Raw genomic sequence first — 16,265 nt, 5'->3', positions numbered from 1 at the left:
AGAAAGTTCTTCCTTTGCCGTTGGTTCACCCTCCAATGGCCGCCGCGGCTGGCACGCTGTGGCCGGCGCATCGCGCTGATCCAATGGCAGGAGCCAGGTACTTATCCTGGTCTCCCATGGGGTGCAGGGCCCAAGTACTCAGGCCATCCTCCACTGTACTTCTGGGCCACAGCAGAGAGGTGGCCTGGAAGAGGGGCAACCGGGACAGAATCCGGCACCCTGACCGGGACTAGAACCCGGTGTGCCGGTGCCACAAGGCGGAGGATTAGCCTAGTGAGCCGTGGCGCCGGCCCTAATAGTTATTTTTAAGAAGAATTTCTATTCTGTAACTTATCTTGAATTTGAAGATGTCTGAGGTAAAATATTCATTTTACATGATTTTCCTTTTGAATTGTAATTCTTTTCTTCTTGATTCTTTTCTTTCTTTTTTGTTGGTGATGTTAAGATTTATTTATTTATTTGAAACGCAGTCTTACAGAGAGAGAGGAAGACACACAAATACATACAGAGAGAGAGAGAGAGAGAGAGCGAGCTTCTATCCACTGGTTCACTCTCCAAATGACTACAATGGCCAACACTGGGCTAGGCCAAAGCCAAGATCCTGGCTCTCTATTCAGGTCTCCCACATAGGTGTCAGGGCTCAAGCACTTGGACCATCTTCTGCTGCTTTCTCAGGCTTATTAGCAGGGAGCTGGATCAGCAGTGGAATAACCAGGACTCAAACTGCAGCTCACATAGGTGGCAGCTGAACTCACTGCACCACAACACTGGCTCCTGTTTTTGTTTCTTAAAGATATTTGCTACCAGTTATTAATGTGCAGGCTACCCTGTGGAAAAATATCAGACAAATCTGTAGATGACCTTCTTCAGTGATAGAAGTTTATATAGATCATGTGGCCTAATTAACAGTTTAGCAAGATTTTAACTGGGATGGATGACTAAGCCATATCTAGGCTATGAGCTGAAATATGCCTTTCCCTTACCTTTGTGCTATGGATGGGGAAAAAAGTGTTTGAAGTGTAGATAGCTTTTATCATAGAAGGATTAGAAAGGGGTCATGTGAGTATTTGAGATGCAAGTGGGGACATGCTATCCATCTATTTAAGCAATCAGAAGTCAGTATGGAAAAGAAAAAGTGAGGTATAGTACAACAACTTCACAGTCAAGTAAACTGCAATTGATTATGTGACCTCAAGTTAATCTCAGTCCTCTGAACATTGATTTCCTCATGGTTAAAGTGAGGATAGTAATGTTTATTGTCTTGAAGGCTTTTATGACAATTAAAATGAAGGTATTTTAAAGACATACCCTGGGGGCGGCGCTGTGGCATGGCATATAAAGCTGCCGCCTCCAGTGCTGGCATCCCATATGGGCACCAGTTCAAGTCCCGGATGCTCCACTTCCAATCAAGCTCTCTGCTATGGCCTGGGAAAGCAGTAGAAGATGGCCCAAGTCCTTGGGCCCTTGCACTTGCATGGGAGACCCAGAGGAAGCTTCTGGCTCCTGGCTTCAGATTGGCACAGCTCTGGCCGTTAAGGCCAATGGGGAGTGGATCAGAGGATTGAAGACCTCTCTCTTTTTCTGCCTCTCCTTCTCTCTCTGTGTAACTCTGACTTTCAAATAAATAAATAAATCTTAAAAAGAAAAAAAAACATAAAGACATACCCTGGCACACAAAGGGCATTCAGTGTAAGATACCTGTTTGTAGTTGCTGTTTTTGTTGCTGTTCTTTAGCTCTTCTTATAACTGGTTGAAGCAAGTAGCATTTATAGGTTCTGCTGGCTTCCCTGAAACTAGCAGGGGAGAGGTGAAGAAGAAAGGAAAAATGAGAATAATAATAGAATATATAAGAGAAGAAAGATTGTGGTGATGAGCAGTGGTAGAATGCTACTAGTAATTGCCCTACTATTACAAAATGTTAATCCAGCTTTGCAGTTGGTATTCATCTTGCTTTTCCTTGAGAACATCAGGTTGACTGTGGTGGTAAAGACTTTACTGCTGCTAATTTAAATGTGTTGAGTTTACTGGAAGGCATTTTTATATGTGATCCACCTTAGAATGAGACTTGTTTATAGCTTGTAGCTATCTAGGCCAGACTTGAGCTGAGTTACTCATTGCCAACCATGGAAAAAGGGAGGTTTAGCCAACTGGGTTGTTTAGCAAAGGGATGATTAAGTTACTTGCAAATGAATTGGTGTTTATTTATCCTTGAATAGCATCTAGTATTTGCCTCCATTAATAACCCTAGCCTGTATTCAAGTTAAAGATGAAGAGAGAACTAAATGTTTGGCCCAGTTTTCCTCCCTAATTTTATTAGTAATATAGATAAAAACTTATAAAGAATCCCCATAATTCAAATGGGAGCAATATTTTTAAATTAGTATTTTTATTTTCCTTCTCTCTTTTTTTTTCTTTTCAAGATTGACATCTGGTCCTGAGAATACACTTTTCCACTATGTTGCCTTAGAAACAGTGCAAGGAATCTTTATTACTCCTACCCACGAAGAGGTGGCACAACTAAGTGGTTCTATCCATCCTCAGCTAATAAAAAATTTCCATCAGTGTTGTCTTTCCATTCGTGCAATTTTCCAGCAGACATTGGAGAAAGAGGTAGGGCACTGCTATAAGCTTTCTGCCAGTTTCATTTCCAGATCTCTAAAGCTTCTCTCTACTCTCCATTTTTCATTATATCAGCAATATTTTCATGTAATTTTTTTTTGCAGTCAGCGTAGGATTATTCTCACAATACTTAATTTTATAATACTGAATTGATGTCCAAGATTACTGTTTCAGTAATGGTGGGCCTCTGTTTTTTGTAACAAAGTAAAACATAGTAGTTGGTAATATAAAATTAACTTCCCATGGTTGATATCTGTGACTTAACCATTACTTGGTCAGTAATATCCACCAGTTGGTTCCTCAGATAACTGATAATTTTTAGTTTTCAGTTAACAATATAAGGTATTTTGGAACATCGTGGGTAAAGGTAGACCTGTAGGCACAACACTATTGCAGATGTTTTAGCACTTGTTGATTAGTTGCCTGCTTGCTTTCAATCCAAGATAAGAATGCCATTGCAGGCACTTAACTTCTAGGATCAGTCGATTCAAATCCATTTGTGAAAACATTTTTGGAGTTTTTAGAGTGGGCATTGGCATAGTAGTCATCCATCCCATATTGGAGTTACTGGGTTCAAGCCCCAGCAGCACTTCTGATCCAGCTTTCTTACTAATACACATCCTTGCGGGCAGCAGATGATGGCTCAAATTCTTGGGCTTTCGCCGGCCTCATGAGGGACCCGGATTGAGTCCCCAGCTCCCAGCTTCAGGCTGGCCCAGCCTGGGCTGTTGCAGGTATTTTAGGAGTGAACCAGCAGATGAATGATCTCTATTTCTCTGTCTCTCTACCTTTCAAATAAAATTAATTTTGGAAAAATTTTATGTGGCACTATTAATACCAGTTAATACAAATAATAACTATTAATTTGCAGAAAAAGAAATCACTAGATGATGGAGATCCTTCAGCTTCTACACATTCAGTGTCTTCTCTTAACCCTGTGAAAGAACATGGTGTGTTGTTTGAATGCTCACCTGAAAACTGGACTGATCAGAAGAAAGCACCACCAGTTATGTCTTACTGGGTAGTAGGGTAAGTGAGAAAATAAATATTTGAAAATAAAGCACAATGTTAGAAAAGTGGTAAAGGAGATTAATGTTTTAAAAATATAGGCAGGGTGTTATTAATCTAGCTTTATTTTATTTTAGAATTTTATTGCCTGAATATTTTCTTTAAGTCCTTTCCAACTCTTTTTCTATTAAAAATATTGTTATCTTACAAAATTATATGAGTAATGCACTAAGAGAATAATTCTACAATTGTTCTCCAATTTCTTTCCTTCTTCCCTCTTCCCTTTCTCCCCCTCCCTCTTTTCTTCCTCTCTTCTCTTTTTCTTTCCTTTCTCTCTTTTGTCCCCCCATAAGACCCAGCCACATCTGGCCCTTGCCCAACTCTGTTTCCATTTCCCATCACTCTCCTCCTCCATCCACTGTGCAGCAGCTTCACCAGCCCTGATCCAACCTTCTTTCTGCTACTACTTCTACATGGAGTGCTCCATGCTTTTGCATATCTGGCTCCTTGATATCCAGAGTGCTGCAAGCAGGTCTTCTCTTCAGGGAGGATTCATGATCTTTCCCTCACCCCCCAGTAAAGTAGCTACACGCTTATTCTCTATATCGTCCCTTTATTGGTCATTTTCTTTTTTGCTTATTGTCTTCCATCCTCACTAAAATGTCAGTTTCATGAGGTCAGGAATTGTATTGGTCTTGTCCACCAACACCTACAGCAGCACCTGACACATAATAGTCACTAGATAAATATGTGATGGTTCAGTAAATGGAGCTGTGTTAGACAAGATGTGGTAGTGGTGGTGGTGGAGGTGTGAGTGTAATGGGAGTGACATAAACCAAGATAAGATGAAAGATTAAGTTGGAAAGCTAAGTTAAGACCATTGTAGGGAGCCTTTAATTTCTGACTAAGAAATTTAATTTAGGGGAGAAATACATGTTGAGCCATAGAAAGTTGTTTCAATTACAGTACAGAGCTGGTGGAGGAAAAGAGCACAGTGTTAGGTAGGACTAAGCTTACTGGACACATGCCATGTAGATATTAGCTATATGCCAAACACTTTTCAAATGTTCTCCAAAGCAGTAATTTCCTAGGTGCTAATCCTTGGAATCTAGAATCCTTTTAGTGCCTTGTTTAATTGGAGATGCCTAGGCCCCTTACCGGACTTACAGAATCACAATTCATGGGAATGAGAATCATACTTTGTTTTGTTTTTAAATATTTATTTATTTATTTTATAAGATTGATTCATTTCTCTCTCAGCGGAGGCTGAGAGAGAGAGAGAGGGAGAGGTCTTCCATTTGCTAGATCACTCCCCAGATAGCTGCAATGGCTAGAGCTGTGCCGATCCGGAGCCAGGAGCTTCCTCTGGGTCTCCCACAAGGGTGCAGGGGTCAAGGACTTGGGCTGTCTTCCACTGCTTTCCCAGGCCATAACAGAGAGCTGATCTGAAGTAGAGCAGCCGGAACTTGAACTGGCACCCATATGGGATGCCAGTACTGCTGCTACACCACAGTGCCAACCCTGAGAATCTTTGTTTTTAATAAGCTCCTCTGTGATTGCAACATGTAACCAAACAGACTTAGAAAAGTCAGCATAAGCTTAACTCCATTGTAGTATCAATAGAGCAGTTCTTTTAGAAGATTAAGCTGGGAGCTGCCAATGGGGTGGTATAGCCACAAGAGAGACTAGAGATAAAAAAGACCAGGTATGCATATATTCAAGAGTACAGTGAGTAGAACCTTAACTACATCCACAAGATTCTTTCTACTAGACTCAAGATGTCAAATTATGATGATGCAGATCTATGTACCCATCACTCTAGATAGAAATTTAAGGAAGTCAAGCAGAATTACTTCCAACTGAGATAGTTCAATTTATATATATTAGTATTGATTAAATATATAAAGATACTATCTTTAAGAAAACCAAATAGTGGCCAGCGTTGTGGTGTCACAGGTAAAGCTGCTGCCTGCAATACTGGCATCCCATATGGGCACCACTTCAAGTCCCAGCTTTTCCACTTCCAATCCAGCTCCAAGCTAATGTGCCTGAGAAAGCAACAGAAGATAGTCCAAGTCCTTGGGTCCCTCCTGCCCAGATGAGAGACCCAAATGAAGTTCCTGGCTTCCACTGTGGCTGTTTGGGGAGTGAACCAACAGATGGAAAATCTTTTTTTTTTTCTCAGTCTCTCCTCTGTATTTGCAACTTTTAAATAAATAAATAAATCTTTAAAAAATTTTTTCAATATTTGCTGTTTTTACTATGTGTAAAAAGTGTTGTATAATACTTTAATATAAATTAAAGGGCAATAAAATGTTTAATAACTGTTGTGCTTAAAGTGATACAAATGCTTTTGATTCTATTGTAATAATAATTATTACATTTTATATTTTTAAACTGAGGGGTATGGTGATGCAGCTTGATAAAATACAACTTTTTATGCTCTCAAGTAAAAATAATTAGGGGCGGGTGCTAGATGCAGCCGTTAAAGACAGTTTGGGATGACTGCATCCTATATTGGAGTGACTAACTTCAGGTCCCTGCTCCACTTCCAATTGCAACTTCTTGGTAATGTACATATTGGAAGACAGCAAGTAGTGGCTCAAGTAATTGGGTCCCTGTCACTCATGTGGGAAATCCAGATGGAGTTCCTGGCTCCTCGCTTTAGCCTGGCCTAACCCTGGCCATTGTAGGTACTTGAAGAATAAACCAGCATGTAGATCTCACTGTGTCACCCTGCCTTTCATATAAAGGAAAATTTAGATAACATTAAAAAAATAAAAATTGACCCAGGCATACTTGTACACATTCTGTCTTTAGAAATAAATCCAGCTTTATTCTCCCTTAGATTTAGATTGAGTAATCAATTTAGATATATTTTTAATTTACTATAGATTCTTTCAGAAATAAAATATATAAATGAAAAATGGTGTTTTGTTTCTTTATTCTTTTGGTGTTTTGATTGTGTTCTTTCCTTTGGCAGGAGACTATTTCTTCATCCAAAACCTCAAGAACTGTATGTCTGTTTTCATGACTCAGTCACAGAAATTGCTGTTGAAATGGCTTTTAAATTATTCTTTGGATTAACCTTGTAGCTGTGTTTTCTTGATGCACAACAACACATGCATGGAGCATTAGTGTCAGAATTGCTGAAATCAGTACATAGAGAAGGTTTAGCTTATTTTCACTGTTCAATATTGAACATAGTATTGTTAAATATTAAAATGAAATTCTGTTGAATTTGATTTTTTAAATCTTTTATATAGTGTTATGAGACTTTTGAGGAAATACTTGATCAATATATGAAGAGGAATAATTAACTTATTTCCATGTGGGTATATAATGTTAATTTATTAACTAATTTGAAATAATGTGAAGTGTTTTATATAAAAGTAATATAGGAAATGTTTATTTTGGAAAAATACCCAATTTTTTGTTTATTTTTCTCAAAATGGATATTGATATCTGATGAAAGGATCATGAAATTGAAAGGAAGTGGCCAGATTCTATAACTAATTAATGCTATAACTTTGAGCAAGTCTTTGTACCTCTCTGAACTGAGTTTCATGTACAAATGAAATGACTGCATTGAAGTTTTAAAATCTGAAGTAAAATGTGATATTTTTCCCCTTCTTGCCTATTGATTGATACCCAGATTTGTAATGTCCAAGTACAGATTCCTTGTCAGATCAAATATTTTAATTAGTTCAAGTATTTCAGTAATACCTCTCTGTGGGAGGAAGAATAAAACATTAAACTTCTTTTTTTTTTAACTTATTTGGTTCTCTTTACTCTTTCCAATAAGCACTAGGATATATTTTTTAAACTGTCCATAAACTTTCAGTGTTTTTCTTTTTATTCAAATATATTCAGGTTTATACATATACTTCATTTATGAATTTCAGGAAAATTGTATGTAATTTTTTTAAAAGATGAAAACATGTTAAAAACACTGGCTCATGAAACCATATGGAGACTTCTTTGGTAAAATACTATTATTTGTCTTATGGATAGGGATCACTACGTATTGGATTTTCCCAAATGGAGATCACTTTAGGGAAAATAGTCCTTGATCTTTAGTAGAAGAAACTAATGGTCTGAGGATTTTCTTTGTGAGCTTTTGGCAGACTGATAGAAAAGAACATAACAGGTGCTGCCCACTGGATCTTTCTGGAGGTTCAGTTGTCTCCAAGACTTTCCAATACTGGCTTGTTTCTTCAGGACTTAAGCTTTGGAAGACAAGTTCTACCAGCACATCTAAAATCAGTGTCTGTGTTTCCCCTACCTCAAATGTGAGCCCTCCAGCTGAGTCATTAGTAACTGCAAACCTTCTTGCACCATTTGAGCCATTTAGTCTTAGAAGGAACATGTGTTATCCCTCTGTCTTCAGGTTAAGAGATTTTCACCTAGGAATCAAAGATGCGAACTACACGTGTTTGTCCCACTAATGGCTTGTGAGTTTTAATTTTGGCATTCAGACCTTAGCTCTTGGAATGCTGTCTACAAAGGAGCTTGAAATATTCTCCTTTGAAGAGCACAACACTGAGTCACATAATTGACTTTTTAACTACTGTTTTAGGATTGCCTGTGTACACATATGTGTATTAAGGAACTTTGGAAGTGATTATTAAATGCCTTAAATTTGCAGCTATGCCTCCTCAAAATGCCAGGAGTTAGTTCTAATACTAGGAATTATTGATAAATGCAGATATTGATTACCTCAGGCTTTCAGACAGACTGAACTAACACTTGGGATTCTATCTTAGGTGACTTTAAAATTTTCATTTAGCAAAATTTTGATCTATTAAACTGCTTCTTGGTGTCAAAGAATCAAAAGATCACTGCTCAATAGCAGATAAAAATGCACAACACACGGCTGATATTAATAAAAGCAAGCTGTTTGTGTTGTAGTTGTGCACTATAATTTCTGTATTGTGGAAACATTGCATTTTTAAGAAATGAAACCAAACGTTATCTTGTTTTTTATCTTTACATGGGCACTGAAGTCTACATCATATGTATACTTAGAAGCTCATTTTCCCAAGTATGTTCAGATTCATACTTAAAAGTAGATCCAGCTGATTATTGGACAATAAAATGCCTGTGTATTACTTTAGTAAACAAAGTGGAACAAAATGACAATACAGATACCCCATAAATATGCTTCAGCAAAGAAACATTCTTAAGTTGAATTGTATTAGCATCCTGCAATGTTCCCTTCCACCAAAGACTATTAATGTGAAAGACTATAGTCCCGGTAGCCCCTCTTCCAGGCCAGCTCTCTGCTGTGGCCTGGGAGTGCGGTGGAGGATGGCCCAAGTACTTGGGCCCTGCACCCCCTGGGAGACCAGGATGAGTACCTGGCTCCTGCCATCGGATCGGCGCGGTGCGCCGGCCGCAGCACGCTGGCTGCAGCACACCGGCCGCAGCGGCCATTGGAGGGTGAACCAACGGCAAAGGAAGACCTTTCTCTCTGTCTCTCTCTCTCACTGTCCACTCTGCCTGTCAAAAAAAAAATTAAAAAAAAAAATATGAAGCACTTAGTACCATATTTTTTCATTCACCAAAATTAATTTTAGACCCTGTTACTTTCTCTTTCCCTTTATCTCTCTTCCTCTCTCCTCCCTCTCTCAGCTTTCTTTAGGTATTCTTGTTTTTATCATGTCAGAAACTGTACCTAAGAAATACTTCCTATATGTGATAAGGGACTATTGCTGATGATGTGTCCTGGAAAGCTAGTAATTTTGCAGTGCCTGCTTTTTTTTGTCTCTAATGCAAATGGGAAAAGCTATGAATTTATTAAGTTTGTCCATTTTCAACATTGTTTATTGTTATGTTCTCCCTAAATGCCTGGCACATATTACATGGTATATGTATATATAATATATATATTACTACCATATATAATATATATATTACTACCATGTATTATTATTATAAAATATAATACTAATTGGTTGAAAACCAAGGAATCAGCTAAATCACATCAGCTGTATGAAGTGTTGAAAAGAAGGGTTGGTGCTATGGAGTAGTGGGCTAAACTTCCACCTGCCGCACTGGTATCCCATATGGGCGCTGATTTGTATCCTAGCTGCTGCTTTTCTGATCCAGCTCTCTGTTGTGGCCTGGGAAAGCAGTAGAGGATGGCCCAAGTGCTTGGGCCCCTGTACCCACGTGGGAGACCCAGAAGAAGCTCCTGGCTTCAGATCAACCCAGGTCTGGCCATTGCGGCCATTTGGGGAGTGAACCAGCGGATGGAGGACCTTTCTATCTGTCTTTCTCTCTCTCTGTAACTCTACCTCTCAAATAAATAAATAAATCTTTAAAAAAATGTTGAAAGGAAGGTGAGAAAAATGTTCATCACTAAACAGTTTTAATGACATGGATTTACATTTTGGATATTTAAAATATAGTAGTAAATTATTATTAAATCTTTAACCTATACACCAAGCTGTATGAAATAATTTAATTTCACATAATTATATTTCCATGTTCTATGTAATTAAAACTATTTTTATATTGTATTGATAGTTTTAAATAAAAACCATTTGGAAGTTTTTTTTGGTAGTTGTGTTGCTTTTCTTGCCTTCATCCAAAAAATACATACTGAATTTCTACGATGCACCACATGCTCTTTTAGATACTGAGGATGTAACAGTGAACAGAAGAGCTAAAAAATTTTGCCCTCATGGAGTTTATGTTCCAATGGGAGAGGCAGATGACAGATAAATAAGTAAGATGATTAGTAAACAGTAAGAAGAAACAGTGAAACTAGAAACTAGGATATGAAATGTGGCAAATAGGGTTGTACAGGAAAGTGTTGTTCAGGTTATCCCAGCCCAGAAGTCAGTGAGGCAAGGAACTGTGCTGTTTGCTAAAATCAGAGTTAACAGTTCAAAGGCCCTGAACCTCTGTATTACTACTATTAATATAAGTAACTGGAATTTTTTCCTTCCCTAAATCACTAAATAAAATGGAATGCAACAAATTAAAATAAGCATTTTCAGGGTAAATGTTTGGTGTAGTGGTTAAAACACAGCTTGGGATGCTCAAATGTCACCTGGGTTCAAGTTTCGGCTCTGCTGCAGATTCCAGCTTCCTGCTAATATGTCCACTGGGAAGCAGCAGGGTATGACCCAGGTAGCTAGGTCTCTGTCACCTTTGTGAGAAATCTGGATTGAGTTGTAGGCTCCTGGTTTTGGCCTAGTCCAGGCATTTGGGGAGTGAACCAGCAAATGGAAAACTCTCTCTGTGTGTGTCACTGTTCCAAATAAATAAAAATTTTTTAAAAAGAAAAATCGGGCCGGCACTGGGGTGTAGCAGGCTAAGCTTCCGCCTGCAGCACCAGCATCCCCTATAGGCGCCAGTTCCTATCCTGGTTGTACCTATTCTGATCCAGCTCTCTGCTACAGCCTGGGGAAGCAGTAGAAGATGGCGCAGGTCCTTGGGTCCCTGCACCTACGTGGTAGACGCAGAAGACGCTCCTGGCTCCCCCTCTTTTTTTTTTTTTTAACATTTATTTATTTATTTGATAGAGCTACATAGAGAAGGAAAGGCAGAGAGAGAAATATCTTCCATCCACTGATTCATTCCCCCCATGGCCACAACAGCTGGAGCTTTGCCGATTCGAAGCCAGGAGCCAGGAGCTTCCTCCTGATCTCCCAGGTGGGTGCAAGGGCCCAAGGACTTGGGCCATCTTCCACTACTTTCCAAGGTCACAGCAGAGAGCCCGATTGGAAGTGGAGCAGCCGAGACCTGAACCGGAGCCCTTATGAGATGCTAGCACTGCAAGCGGCAACTCTACCCACTATATCACAGCGCCAGTCCCTCCCTCCTTCTTTCTGTAACTCTGCCTCTCAAAGAAGTAAATGATATCTTTATAGGAAAAAAAAACAAACAAAGAAGAAGTCTTACTGGAATGTGACTCAAGTAATTTTGCCCTGCTTCTCCTTGTATTCTTGTTAATGCTTCAATTTCCCTTCAAAGAAACTGAAAGGGCCAGCTCTGTGATGCAGCAGGTAAAGCTACTGCCTGCAGTGTCAGCATTCCATATGGGCTCCTGTTCGAGTCCCGGCTGCTCCACTTCAATCCAGCTCTCTGCTGTGGTGTGGGAAAGCAGCAGAAGATGGCCCAAGTGCTTGGGTCCCTGCACCCATGTATGAGACCCAGAAGAAGCTCCTGGCTCCTGACTTCAGATCGGCCCAACTCTAGCAGTTGCGGCCATCTGAGAAATGAATCAGCAGATGAAAGACCTCTCTCTTTCTGCTATCTGTATCTCTGCCTTTCAAATAAATAAATAAATCTTTACAAAAAAAATCAAATCTTTCAGATTTCACCTTTCTTTTTTTTTTTTTTTTATCTTTTATTTAATGAATATAAATTTCCAAAGTACGACTCATGGGTTACAATGGCTTCCCCCCCCATACCGTCCCTCCCACCAACAACCCTCCCCTTTCCCACTCCCTCTCCCCTTCCATTCACATCAAGATTCATTTTCGATTATCTTAATATACAGAAGATCAGCTTAGTATACCTTAAGTAAGTATTTCAACAGTTTGCTCCCACACAGAAACATAAAGTGAAAAATAATAGATGATTTTTTTAAATGATGATGAAATCAGATCAGACCTATTGTCATGTTTAATCCCAGTGAGAGTCAAGTTGGGAATTGAAAATTTCTTTCTTTTTTTTTTTTTTTTTTTTTTTTTTTTTTTTTACAGAAGATCAGTTTAGTGTACATTAAGTAAAGATTTCAGTCGTTTGCACCCCCATAGAAACACAAAGTGAAATATACTGTTTGAGTACTCGTTATAGCATTAAGCCTCAGTGTACAGCACGTTAAGGACCGAGATCCTACATGAGGAGTAAGTGCACAGTGACTCCTGTTGTTGACTTTACCAATTGACACTCCTGTTTATGGCATCAGTAATCTCCCTATGCACCAGTTATGAGTTTCCAAGGCTATGGAAGCCCCTTGAGTTCTCCGACTCTTATCTTGTTTAGACACGGTCATAGTCAAAGTGGAGGTTCTCTCCTCCCTTCAGAGAAAGGCACCTCCCTCTTTGAAGACCTGTTCTTTCCACTGGGATCTCACTCACAGAGATCTTTTTGCCAGAGTGTCTTGGCTTTCCATGCCTGAAATACTCTCATGGGCTTTTCAGCCAGATCCGAGTGCCTTTAGGGCTGATTCTGAGGCCAGAGTGCTATTTAGGACATCCGCCATTCTATGAGTCTGCTGAGTATCTCACTTCCCATGTTGGATCACTCTCCCCTTTATTTATTCTATCAGTTAGTATAAATAAAAAGTCATTTCTTGAATTTGCAGTGGGTTTCACAGAGGGTTTTGAAGTCAATGTAATGAGAGACTTTAAATTATGTAAGCCTAAGACTAATGAGTAATGTGGGCCTGGCGCCATGGCTCACTTGGCTAATCCTCTGCCTGCGGCGCTGGCACCCCGGGTTCTAGTCCCGGTTGGGGCGCTGGATTCTTTCCTGGTTGCTCCTCTTCCAGTCCAGCTTTCTGCTGTGGCCCAGGAATGCAGTGGAGGATGGCCCAAGTGCTTGGGTCCTTGCACCCACATGGGAGAGCGGGAGGAAGTACCCAGCTCCTGGCTTCGGATCAGCGCAGCACTGGCTGTAGCAGCCATTAGGAGAGTGAACCAATGGAAGGAAGACCTTTCTCTCTATATATATTTTTTTTTAATTTTTTTTATTTTTTATTTTTATTTTTTTGACAGGCAGAGTGGACAGTGAGAGAGAGAGAGAGAAAGGTCTTCCTTTGCTGTTGGTTCACCCTCCAATGGCCGCCGCGGCCGGAGCGCTGCAGCCGGCGCATCCCACTGATCCGATGGCAGGAGCCAGATACTTATCCTGGTCTCCCATGGGGTGCAGGGCCCAAGCACTTGAGCCATCCTCCACTGCACTCCCTGGCCACAGCAGAGAGCTGGCCTGGAAGAGGGGCAACTGGGACAGAATCCGGCGCCCTGACTGGAACTAGAACCCGGTGTGCCGGCGCCGCAAGGCAAAGGATTAGCCTAGTGAGCCATGGCGCCAGCCTCTCTCACTGTCTATAACTCTGTCTCTCTCTCACTGTCTAACTCTGCCTAGCAAAAAATTAAAAAAAAAAAAATAATAATGAGTAATGCAACGGCTTCGGAAAGGTTCATCTAGCAGCGGCATGTCAAATGGATAGAGAAAATGAAGTTACAAGGAATAAGCCACTATGGAAAGGAAGCAGGATCAAACATAAGATGTCAGAACTTGCTAACTGGTTTTATGTGAGATAACCAAAATATTAACAAAGTTCCTAGTCTGGAATCCTTCTGGCATAAATGATTTTATGCTAATGACAGTATTAGAAAATGTTATAACACATGAGGATAATAAAGAGGGGCTGGTGTAGCATGGCGGGTAAAGTAGCCATCTGCAATGCTGGCATCTCATATGGGCATGGGTTCAATTCCCAGCTGCTCCACTTCCAACGCGGCTCCCTGCTAATGTGCCTGGGAAGGCAGCAGAAGATGGCTCAACTGCTTGGGTTCCTGCACCCATGTAGGATATATGGAAGAAGCTCCTGTGCCTGGCTTCTGCCTGGCCTAGCCCCATCAGTTGCAGCCATTTAGGAGTAAACCAGCAAATGGAAGTTCGATCTCTATCTACCTGTCTCTTCCTCTCTCTGTGTAACTCTGACTTTCAAATAAAGAAATAAATCTGATAAAAAGAAAAAAATTTAGAACCTGATGTCTAAAAAAGCCAAAAACTGACCTTACTTGTTACACGTGTGTTTCAAGGCTCTGTAGGACCTACATGGTAAGATATGATAAGATCAAATCTCTACTTATTGAAAATCATCAAACTAGCTGTAGAAAAGAATTAGGAATACATCATCTGTATATAGAGGGATTGCCAGGATATATTAAGTGAAAAAGGTAGAATGGAACAAAATAGAGACAGTTATTATATACAGGATACATGTACAGCTGCTGAGTATTGTAGCCGAAACAAGTAAAAGCTGAATCTGATATTTTAAATGAATACGCAAACGTATGATACGAGGAGGCCAGCTGCGTTAAGCCACCACCACCAGTGTCCCTTATCAAGTGGTTCACGTCCCAGCTGCTCTACTTCTGATCCATATTTCTGCTGATGCATCTAGGAAGCTAGCAGAATGTGGCCGAGGTACTTGGGCCATTGTCACCAAATGGGAGACAAAGATGGAGTTCCTGGCTTCCAGCTTTGGCCTGGCCTAAGCCTAGCTGTTGTGGCCAACTAAGAAATGAACCAGGTGATGGGGCCGGCACTGTGGCACAGCGAGTTAACACCCTGGCCTGAAGCGCTGGCATCCCATATAGGTGCCAGTTTGATACCCAGCTGCTCCAGCTCTCTGCTGTGGCCTGGGAAAGCAGAAGAAGATGGCCCAAGTGCTTGGGCCCCTGCACCCGCGTGGGAGACCTGGAGGAAGCTCCTGGCTCCTGGCTTTGAAATGGTGCAGCTCTGGCTGTTGCAGCCAATTGGGGAGTGAACCATCGGATGGAAGACCCCTCTCTCCCTCTCTCTGACTCTGTGTAACTCTGACTTTGAAATAAAGGAAAAAAAAAAAAAAAGAAATGAACAAGGTGGTGGTTTATCTGCCTCTCCCTCTCTCTGCCACTCTTTCAAATAAATCTTTTTTTTTTTTTAAGCATGATACAAGGGACCCCTCTTGTGTCTGAGACACTTTTAGGAACTCTGAGAGTTCAAAACTAGTTTCTTAATGAATTATTTTTCACTTAAAAGTGTTATTTTTGTTATCCTGTAATGAACTTATTGTTATTTTGAATTGTTTTCAAACAATTTCTGATATGCTGAATACATATCACAAAAACAGCAGTGTCTTTGTGCTTTCAGTAATTTTTGAGAGTGAAAAAGCGGGTACTGCAATAAAAAAAAAAGTCTATGAACAACTATATTAGAGCAGGTCACTGGCTCTCAACCCTGCACAGTAGAATTACCTGGAGAACTTAAATATGGATGCTAAGCCTCATGACTAGAGGTTCCAACTTCATGGTCAGGACCCAATACCAAACATCAAAGAAAACAAAACCCTACCCTCCCAATACCCTCGGAATATGCATGCTGGACTGAGAAGCACTCCTTAAAAAAAAAATCTCTTGGGACGGACCCGGTTAAGCTGTCATATGGGGTGCCCTGGGTTTTAGCCCCAGCTGTTCCACTTCCCAAACAGTTCCCTGCTAACTTGCCTGGGGTAACAGTGGAAAATAACCCAAATCCTTGGGCCCCTGCACTCACCTGGGAGACTGGAAGAGACTCCTGGCTCCTGGCTTCAGCCTGACCAGGCCCTACTTGTTGGCAGCCATTTGGGGAGTAAACCAGAAGACAGAAGATCCCTCCCTGTCTCTGTAACTCTACCTTCCAAATAATAAAATAAATCTTTTTAAAATTTTTTAAAAAAACTAGTTCCAAATTTATTTTTTAAAAGATTTTTATTTATTCATTTGAAAGAATTACACAGAGAGAGGAGAGGCAGAGAGAGAAAGGTTTTCCATCCGATGGTTCACTCCCCTAATGGCCGCAACGGCTGGAGCTGCACCGATCAGAAGCCAGGAGCCAGGAGCTTCCTCTAGGTCTCCCACACGGGT

General features: G+C 40.5%; 1 protein-coding gene across 2 annotated transcripts in view; it reads left to right on the top strand.

The window, feature by feature from the left end:
• The window catches only part of INTU (inturned planar cell polarity protein), a 108,600-nt gene extending 101,196 nt beyond the window's left edge, over nt 1-7,404 (top strand). For both annotated transcript variants that reach the window (XM_051819869.2, XM_002717241.5), the window contains exons 14-16: nt 2,421-2,610; nt 3,491-3,648; nt 6,611-7,404. In XM_051819869.2, the coding sequence (XP_051675829.2) occupies nt 2,421-2,610; nt 3,491-3,648; nt 6,611-6,722 (460 nt within the window). In that variant the 3' untranslated portion in view covers nt 6,723-7,404. The remainder of the gene's footprint in view (nt 1-2,420; nt 2,611-3,490; nt 3,649-6,610) is intronic.
• Nucleotides 7,405-16,265: the final 8,861 nt, after the last annotated feature.

This window comes from Oryctolagus cuniculus, chromosome 8 (assembly GCF_964237555.1).
Source record: "Oryctolagus cuniculus chromosome 8, mOryCun1.1, whole genome shotgun sequence".
In the NCBI taxonomy this organism is placed as follows: Eukaryota; Metazoa; Chordata; class Mammalia; order Lagomorpha; family Leporidae; genus Oryctolagus; species Oryctolagus cuniculus.
Note: the sequence above shows the minus strand (reverse complement) of the source record. Positions and strands in the feature narration are given on the sequence as shown.